We start from the raw sequence: 9,346 nt of genomic DNA, 5'->3' as shown, positions 1-9,346 counted from the left end.
GGCCTTCCAGAATCATGTAGGCCAACCCCCTACACAATGCAGGAAATTCACATCCATTTGTCTATAGCAACAAAATCCTCTGTTCTTGAATCTATCTACTCAGCCTTTGACACAATAGAGCTTGCCATCTTGTTAAGGTATTTGGAGGCAGTAGTAGATATCATGGGTTCTGCCTTGGACTAGTTTAAATCATTCCTCATGAAACAGACTCAAAGGGTTGCTGCTGGAGACCAGCTATCTTCAATGTGGGAATTATCCTACAGGGTGCAATCTTATCATTTCCATGTAAAGCCTATTCAACCTCTATGTAAATCCTTTAGGAGAAATCATTCGTAAGTATGGAATTGGATGTCATCAATATGCAGACGACACCCAGCTCTATATCTCACTATCCCAATCCCCTGGTGATGCAGTAGAGATCCTGGGTTGCTGTCTGACAACTGTGGTCAAATGTCGGAAAGCAAATAAATTGAAACTGAACCCAGACAAGACTAAAGTGATGCTGGTTGCGATGGAGGAGATATTGAAGGACATTGTGCTCCCTACTTTCAAAGGGGTTCAGTCAACCCTGTCTGACTCGGTTAAGACACTTGGGGTTGTAGTGGATCCAGCACTGTTGCTAGAGAAGCAAGTAAATGCAGCAGAAAGTAAGGCCTTATCCCAACTCAGGCTAGCCTGGAAGATGGCCTTCTATCTTGACATGGTCAATCTGGCCACCTAGATTCATGCCATGGCAACATTGAGACTAGCCTACTGTAATGCGCTCTGCATCTGTCTCCCTTCAAAGTCAACTGGAAGATTCCAGCTGGTACAGAAAATCGCAGCCCGATTATTGTTAGGAGCTGAGCGGTGCATGCATATTAATACCATTCTGCAGTCACTCTATTAGTTACCCATCAGTTACTTGGCTCAGTTCAAGGCTTGGGCTATCACATACAAAGCCCTTCATGGCCGTGGCCCCTCATATCTGCAGGGCAGCCTCTCTTCCTATGCTCCTCTGTGGCAACTTTGCTCATCTGAACAGGGCCTTTGGCAAATATCATCCTGGAAATGGGCAAAATCAACAGCTGCCTTTATGCACACATTCTCTGTGGTGGCCAGCCACCTTATGGAATGACCTTCCTGAAGAGATCAGGAAAGCTCCCACTCTTCTGGACTTTATGCAAATTACACAAAACCGAATTATTCAAGAGGGCTTTTTTACACAGGTAATGGGGATGTGCTTGTGAGGAAATGATTCAGAGAGATGCTTTGATAGGCACTGTAAACTATACTACTGTGTACTCTCTCTTCCTGTAAGCAAGCTTCTACTGGGTAGTTTCTGTGTCGTTTAATATGTCATGTTAAATTGCTTATGTTTTGTTTCAGCTCTATTGGATTTCTGCTTGGTTTTTTTTCAAATTTAGGTAAGCCATACCCTATTGTATTGTTTATTGAATGCCCCAGCCATTGATCGTATTGATTTACACTGTGTAATCCGCCTTGAGTCTCAGGGCTGAACTACACGAGATGAATGGCACACAAATGACACACAAACAGACTTACAGGTGTCTCCCCGTTGCTTTCCTTTACACTTGCCAGCGTGACCAGACTGTGCTTGATCCCATGTCTGTGCTGGCATGGGTTTCTTCTGCGCTCCTCCAAGATGTGGAAATGGTATCCCATCATGCACCACTAGTTTGTGCATGCTTAAACCGTCCCCTGTAACCATCCTCTGTTCCCTGTTGCTTTTCTGTGCGGGAAGAGGGAAGCAGGAGCAAAATAGAATCACCACTCTGCAACAGCAATTCGATGATATTGATTGTAGACACTTGCCAAGGTGACTACACATAAACCACTTTTTTGCTGACACGTGCACGAGTTCACTGGGATAAAAGAGACACGGGAAGGTAAGGAAAAATAACGAATCGGGACACTCACGTAGATGCGTGTAATTCGTCTCTTCTAGTTCGTCTCTCAGTGAGAAAGGCAGGCTATAAATAACTCAAATAAATAATAAATACAAATCTGAACTTGAACTGACATTTTGCAAAACATTTTACTGAAAGTTGGAGAAGGGAATAAAACAGTGATGTATAGATTCAAAGTTCAATCCAGTGTTCTTGAAGCCAAAGTAGGTCTTTGGGGTCTACAAATGATTCTAGGATGAGTCCACAAACCATCTCCTTTTATGGCTAAGTGGGAAATATCCCAGCTGAGTTGTTGTTAATATGAGATGCACACATCTGGAGAGTTGCAACAGGTACAAGGACCTCTCTGTGCTTTCGGAGTTCTGGGTACCAGCTGTTCCTCTCCCCGATGTTAGTTTAAGTAAGTGTTAACAACAACAACAATAACAACAACATTCTATTTATATACCATCCTTCAGGACAACTTAAGACTAGGGGTGTGCAAGCCAAAAATTTTCGGCTATAGCCGAAAGTAGAAAGCCGAAAGAAGATTCTCTATCGTTAAAGCCGAAAGCCGAAACAAGAAACGAAGGCGACCAGACTCACCTGGCGCCCGGTTGCCGCCGGCGGCCTGGAGGGAGACGGAGGGCAGCAACGGCTGGGTTGCCGGCTTGCCTGGGACGCGTGGGGCCGGCCGGCGTCCAATCAGTTCAAAGTCCGGCCGGCCAATCACGGCGTCCCAGGCCAGCTCTGCGGGGCGGGGCCTGACTGCGGACCTCGGGGCCGCAGTTTTCACACAGGTCCGGCGGCCGGGTATTTACCCGGCCGCCGTCCCCGCCCTCCTCACTCTCGCTCGGTCGACGGTCGGAGCAGCAACAGGAGGAGGAAGCAGCGAACGGCGGCGATCGAGCGGCGTTGGAGAAGACGGCGTCGGAGCGGAAGGGAGCTGCGGGACGAGCACACAAGGGCGAGGTGTAGCTGAGCCTCGGCCCCCGTGCTTCGCCGGAGCAGCAGAAGGTCACCGGGAGGCGGCGCCGGACGCGAAAGGACGATCACGTGGGGGGAGGTTTGGCTGAGCCCCGGCCCTCGTGCATCGGCAGCAGCGCGGCAGCGGAGTTGCGCCTTCCCGTCTCCCACTCCCACTCATCCCTGGTCACAGGGCATTGCTCCTTCTCCTTCCTTTTTCTCTCCCTACCCTTCTAGGGCACATGGCCCCATCAAGGAAGCTGGCCGGGGGGAGGAAGGGCGCCCAAGGGGGCAGCAAGGCACCAAGGGATGGGCAGGCACCTCTGCCCAGGCCATCGAGGGCAGCCCCCAAGGCCTGCAGAGGCGGCAAGCCACAGCCTACTCGGGGCAAGGCGGCTGGCAGCAGCACTGTGCCTCTGGCACCTAAAAGAGCAAGGAGTCAGCTTAAGTCTCAGCCTGGCCAAGACCCAAGCTCGGGGCGGGGGGTTAGAGCTTCCCTTAAGCCTGGCTCGTCTGTAACCAGACCTCGGGGCCAGTGCAAGGCGAGGGCCTCGAGCTGCGCTTCGGAGGGGGGCCCTGAGTGGGACTCCAACCCCTCCGCACTCCAGGACATCAGCCGGGCATTGGAGGCCTTGTCAGCCCGGGTGGAGAACCTAGGGAACTCCGGGCGTGCAGCCGCGCCTGCAGCCGCGCAGCCTGTGGAGGTCCCCCAGCGGAAGAGGAGCAACAAGGCTGAGAAAGGCGGGGCGCGAGGCAGGCATCATGACTCGCGCTCCCCCTCGTCCAGCCCCGAACGCTCCACTAGCAGGCGTCGCAAGAGATCTGCCAAGAGGAGGAGGATGGGCCACGAGAAGGAAAGCCACTGGCGGCGTCATGAGGATTCAGACAGCGACTGGACCACAGGTGAGTCTTCATCCTCGGATGAAGGGGATCAGGACGGGAGCTATTGGGAGGTGGCATCAAGCGTCCCTGGTCTCCCCGCGTGGGCCCAGCGACGGCGGGCCACGGGCCGTCACGGGGAGGGAGATCCCCGGGCTGTGTGGGGCCCTACCGACTCCCCCCCGCCCACCTCGTCCTTCACGGACAACGAGGACCCCCCTGGTATCCACCTTCCCCGCAAGGTCCGTGAGCGCATATTGGATGGCTTTTACGTGGACGTCCTCTCCTTGTTAAGGCCCGAGGCAGAGGATGGGAGGTCTGCCCCGTCGTCAAAACGGGAGAGAAAAGGGGCCAAAAAGGTGGCCGCTGAGCGCACCTTCGCCAACTGGTTGGAGGGTTTCACTGTTTACTTAGGAGTGGTCCAGGCCGCCTACCCCGACAGGGGCTGGCACCTCACTAACCATCTGGGGAACGTGCTCAGGGCCCGGGCACTAGCGGGGGACCTCGCGGCTTTGGATTATGACGAGGCCTTTCGGAAACGGGCCTCCCATAACCCCCAGACGCGGTGGGACCTCATCAACCAGAAATTATGGCTCTGGTTGGTGGGTCCCCACATGAAGGGCAGAGGGGAAGGTTCCCGCTCCAGCCGTTGGCCTCCTCGCAGGGACAGGGGCAGGGGTTTATGCTGGGAATATAACCAGGGTAAATGCCAGCGGCCCAGGTGCCGTTTTGAACACAACTGTGACGCCTGCGGGGGTGCCCACTCCCGCCCCGCCTGCCCCCGGGGGTCCGCCTCGTCCCAGCCCTTTCGAGCCGGCCGGCCCTCTAGCAGCAACGGGCGCAAGGACGGAGGGTCGGGCAATGCAGGTTCCCAGCCCGCCGGCGGTGGAAACTAGCCCCTCTTGCGGGCTTTCTGGCCTTGCCTACACACCCATTCGGCTAAGCGCCATCATCCCCCTCCTGGCGCGATATCCCGATAGGCAGGCTGCAAGTTTTTTAAGGGAGGGGTTTTCGCTCGGGTTCCGCATCCCCTTCACTGGTCCCCGGGTGGCCACCTCAGCAGGTAACCTAAAATCAGCCAGAGAGCTGCCCCTAGTGGTGGCAGCAAAAATCGCCAAGGAGGTCACCGCGGGACGGGTGGCGGGGCCATTCCCCAGCCCCCCGTTGCCCAATCTTAGGGTTTCCCCCCTTGGCATTGTTCCCAAAAAAACCCCCGGGGAGTACCGCCTCATACACCACCTCTCTTACCCGCGGGGCTCCTCGGTAAACGAGGCCATCCCGCCAGAGCTCTGCTCGGTGAGGTATGCGTCCTTTGACCATGCAGTCCGGTTAGTCAGAGCCTGCGGGCAGGGCACCCTCATGGCAAAATGCGACGTCCAGTCGGCTTTCCGCTTGCTACCAGTCCACCCTGATGACCAGTGCCTGCTAGGGTTTAAGTTCCAGGGCATGTGGTACGTGGACAAGGCCATGCCGATGGGATGCTCTGTAGCCTGCTCTGCCTTTGAGGCTTTTAGCACATTCTTGGAGTGGGCCGCCAAGGAACGCATGGGGTCTCCCTTTATTACTCATTATCTCGATGACTTTATGATTATGGCGCCACCCAACAGCTCGGCTTGCGCCGAGCGGCTACAGATATTTCAGGCACTGGCCGCAGAGCTAGGGGTCCCCCTGGCCGAGGAGAAAACTGAAGGTCCGGCATCTCGCCTCACTTATCTGGGCATCGAATTGGATTCAGTGGCAGGGCTCTCCCGGCTGCCTGTGGACAAGCTCAGGCGCCTCCAGGAGCTAATAGTGAGGACACTGGCCCGGGAAAAATGTACCCTCAGGGAGCTGCAGTCCATCATTGGTCACCTCAATTTTGCCTGCAGGGTCGTCTCCCCGGGGCGGGCCTTTTGCACGCGACTCTCGTGGGCCTGCCGGGGGGTGGCTGCTCCCCACCACCACATCCGCCTTACCAAGGGCATCAAGGCGGACCTCGAGGTTTGGCTGCGGTTCCTGTCCGCCTTCAACGGGGTTTCCCTGTGGCAGGATCCTCTGGACCTGGGCTCCACGCTCCAGGTCCACTCTGATGCAGCTGGCAGCCTGGGGTTCGGGGTCTACTTTAGGGGGCGCTGGTGCGCTCAGCGCTGGCCGCCTTCCTGGGAAGGGTCGGGGGTCCTGCGGGATCTCACATTCCTCGAGTTTTTCCCCATCCTGGTGGCGGTTTCCATCTGGGGGGAGGCGTTGCGGAACAAGCGGGTGGTATTTTGGTGTGACAACCAGGCAACGGTCCAAGTCATCAACAAGCAGTCCTCTCGCTCTGAGCGGGTCATGCGGCTGGTGCGCCGCTTCGTCTTGGTCTGTCTGGCAGCTAACATTACCTTTTCGGCCCGTCATGTAGCAGGTATGGACAATGGCCTTGCAGACGCCTTGTCTCGATTCCAGATGGAGAGGTTCTTTGCGCTGGCTCCAGAGGCTCAACGCACCCCCGATCCATTCCCGGAGGAGCTATGGCAGGCTGGAGAGACATCGTGATGCAGGGAGTACTTAGTTCAGTGGCCCCGTCCACGCTCAAGTCCTACTCGGCGGCGGTCGATCGCTTCGTGGCGTTCACTTGGGGGGCAGGAGGCGGGGCATTAGGCCCCCCCTCTCAGGATGAGGTTCTCCGCTACCTGGCCCATCTGCGGGCCCTGGGGCGGGCCCCCCGCACCATGCGGCGCGACCTGGCAGCGGTCTCCTTCTTTTGCAAAACGCTGGGTTTCCCTGACCCTTGCTGCGGGTTTATTCCCCGTAGGGCCATAGAGGGCTGGGCTAGGCTGGCCCCTCCCCTTCCCGACAAGAGGCGGCCCATTTCCCTACCCATCCTGCGCCGCATATTACGGGTGTTACCCGACCTTTGCTGGTCCTCCTTCGAGGCACAGCTGTTCCGGGCGGCTTTCTCCTTGGCCTTTTTCGGGGCCCTCCGGGTGAGCGAGCTGGTGGCCGGTTCCCAGGCTGACACAAGCAGCAGGGCCCTGTCCTTCACGGACGTTTCCTGGTCCCCCCGGCAAGTGGTCATCACCATTCGGCGCTCTAAGACCGACCAGCGAGGCAAAGGGGCTGCCATTTGCTTGCGGGCTGCCCGGCAAGGGGCTGCGTGCCCAGTGCGGGCAGTGAAGGCCTATTTGGGCATTCGTCCTCAGCAGCAGGGCCCCTTCTTCATCCACCGGGACCTCTCTCCCCTCACCCGCTATCAGTTTGCTTCCCTCCTGCGGGCCTGCCTTGAAACCGCCGGGCTCCCCTCCTCACAGTTCGGCACGCATTCCTTCCGCATTGGGGCCGCCACCGTGGCAGCCGGCCTCGGGCTGCCGGACAAGGCCATCATGGCCATTGGGCGATGGCGGTCTCGGGCCTTTCGGTCATACATCCGCCCACACGGGTTGAGCGGGCACTGACGCGGTGGCTGTTCGATTGTTCTTTTCGCAGGGAGGAAGAAGGCGGTGTGGATTTGCGGGCACAGCATCGTCCATTGGGCGGGAAAGTATGCGGCATCATCTGGCTGGGGCTGCCACCTGGGCTTGGAAGATCGCCTGCGGATCCATTGGATGGGCGTTCGGGGGATGCTTTGGGACTCCCTTCTCCCTATGGTCGTTCGTCAGGCCCGGCGGCTGGGCCCTCCAGACGCGTTAGTCATCCAACTCGGGGAGAATGACCTGGGCAAGCGTGAGGGGCCTGATCTGCAGCGGGCCATGTGCGCTGACCTGGCCAAGCTACGAGGACTCTTCCCCCAGACAGCCTTGATTTGGTCGGACTTGCTACAGAGGCAGGTCTGGCGGGGGGCGCGGTGCCCCAAGAAAGTCGACGGCATCAGACAGAGGGTTGCTCGGGCCATGCGTCACCACGTTGAGGAAGCCGGCGGTCGCTTCATCGCACACTGGGACATTTCTTACCGCATTCCCCCCCTTTTCTCCCCTGACGGGGTTCACCTGGCAAGTTGGGGGCAGGACATTTGGCTCCAAGACCTGCGGGATGGCTTGTTGGACTGGTGTCAGCAGTAGGAGTGTTGGCGGGAGCCACGGGTGGCTCTGGTGGCGGTGGTCATTGGGTCAGATCCCTTTTGGGGGGAGCTGGGGGCCTCCGGGCCCCAGGCTCGCCGTTAAGGGGATTCCCATAAGGAGTCTTGGGAGTGAGGCATGGGGATGCATGCCCAGCTCGGGGGCTGCCACGGCATCCTCACTCCCAGGTGGCAGGGGAATCACCCAGGGGTGTACACCCAGGTGATCTCCCCCTAATGCCACTCCTTGGTTCCCTCCCCCAGCCGGGGTCTGGGGGGGGTCGAGGCTCATCGGCTGGCAGGCGGGTCAGCCGATGCTCTTTGGGATCTGACCCACATGCGGCGCCAATACTCCTTGTTTGCTGCTGTCAATAAAGTTGTGGCCTTGTTTTATCCAAAACTGGTGTGTGGTCTCGGTTTGTTGCGGGTCTCCTGGCTCCCTCCTCTTGGCCTAGGCGGCAAACGAAGGCGACCAGACTCACCTGGCGCCCGGTTGCCGCCGGCGGCCTGGAGGGAGACGGAGGGCAGCAACGGCTGGGTTGCCGGCTTGCCTGGGACGCGTGGGGCCGGCCGGCGTCCAATCAGTTCAAAGTCCGGCCGGCCAATCACGGCGTCCCAGGCCAGCTCTGCGGGGCGGGGCCTGACTGCGGACCTCGGGGCCGCAGTTTTCACACAGGTCCGGCGGCCGGGTATTTACCCGGCCGCCGTCCCCGCCCTCCTCACTCTCGCTCGGTCGACGGTCACCCACCCACCTCTCCCTTTTTTTTTTTAGTGGTTCTTTCTGTCACAACTTTGGCGGTGGTCATTGGGTCAGATCCCTTTTGGGGGGAGCTGGGGGCCTCCGGGCCCCAGGCTCGCCGTTAAGGGGATTCCCATAAGGAGTCTTGGGAGTGAGGCATGGGGATGCATGCCCAGCTCGGGGGCTGCCACGGCATCCTCACTCCCAGGTGGCAGGGGAATCACCCAGGGGTGTACACCCAGGTGATCTCCCCCTAATGCCACTCCTTGGTTCCCTCCCCCAGCCGGGGTCTGGGGGGGGTCGAGGCTCATCGGCTGGCAGGCGGGTCAGCCGATGCTCTTTGGGATCTGACCCACATGCGGCGCCAATACTCCTTGTTTGCTGCTGTCAATAAAGTTGTGGCCTTGTTTTATCCAAAACTGGTGTGTGGTCTCGGTTTGTTGCGGGTCTCCTGGCTCCCTCCTCTTGGCCTAGGCGGCAATCTCTTTCGGCTTTCAGCTTTCGGGATTCTTTCGGCATTATTTCGGCATTCTTTCGGCTTTTTTCTAAGGGAAAATGCCTCCGTCTTCCAGGACGCCTGGAGGAGGCATTTTCCCACCGAATAAGCCCAAAATTGGTGGGGACCTTCCACTATCCCTTCTCTAACAACCACCCAAGTTTCAGACAGATTGGACTTTGGGGGGCCATGTTATGGCCCCCCAAAGCAGGTCCCCCCATCCTCCCATAAGAAAGCGAAGGAGCAGCATATTGTTAGCATGCTGCTGCTAATCTTTCTTCATTATTTCCTATGGGGAAAAAATGAAGAAGCAGGCTTCCTTTGCCAGGGGTGGCATTTTGCATGCAAAATGCCCCCTTACCCTC

General features: G+C 57.8%; 1 protein-coding gene across 1 annotated transcript; it reads left to right on the top strand.

Moving 5' to 3' along the window:
* The first annotated feature begins 6,247 nt into the window (after positions 1–6,247).
* Positions 6,248–7,147, top strand: LOC129341909 (integrase/recombinase xerD homolog). The gene has a single exon (XM_054997265.1). It carries the CDS (start codon positions 6,248–6,250, stop codon positions 7,145–7,147), a length of 900 nt encoding a protein of 299 aa, XP_054853240.1.
* The last annotated feature ends 2,199 nt before the right edge of the window (positions 7,148–9,346 follow it).

The sequence above is a fragment of the Eublepharis macularius genome, chromosome 14 (assembly GCF_028583425.1).
Source record: "Eublepharis macularius isolate TG4126 chromosome 14, MPM_Emac_v1.0, whole genome shotgun sequence".
In the NCBI taxonomy this organism is placed as follows: Eukaryota; Metazoa; Chordata; class Lepidosauria; order Squamata; family Eublepharidae; genus Eublepharis; species Eublepharis macularius.
This window is presented reverse-complemented; position numbering and strand designations above follow the sequence as displayed.

Coding starts and splice junctions, on each gene's coding strand:
- LOC129341909 (XM_054997265.1), top strand. CDS start 6,248: ATGCAGGGAGTACTTAGTTCAGTGGCCCCGTCCACGCTCAAGTCCTAC.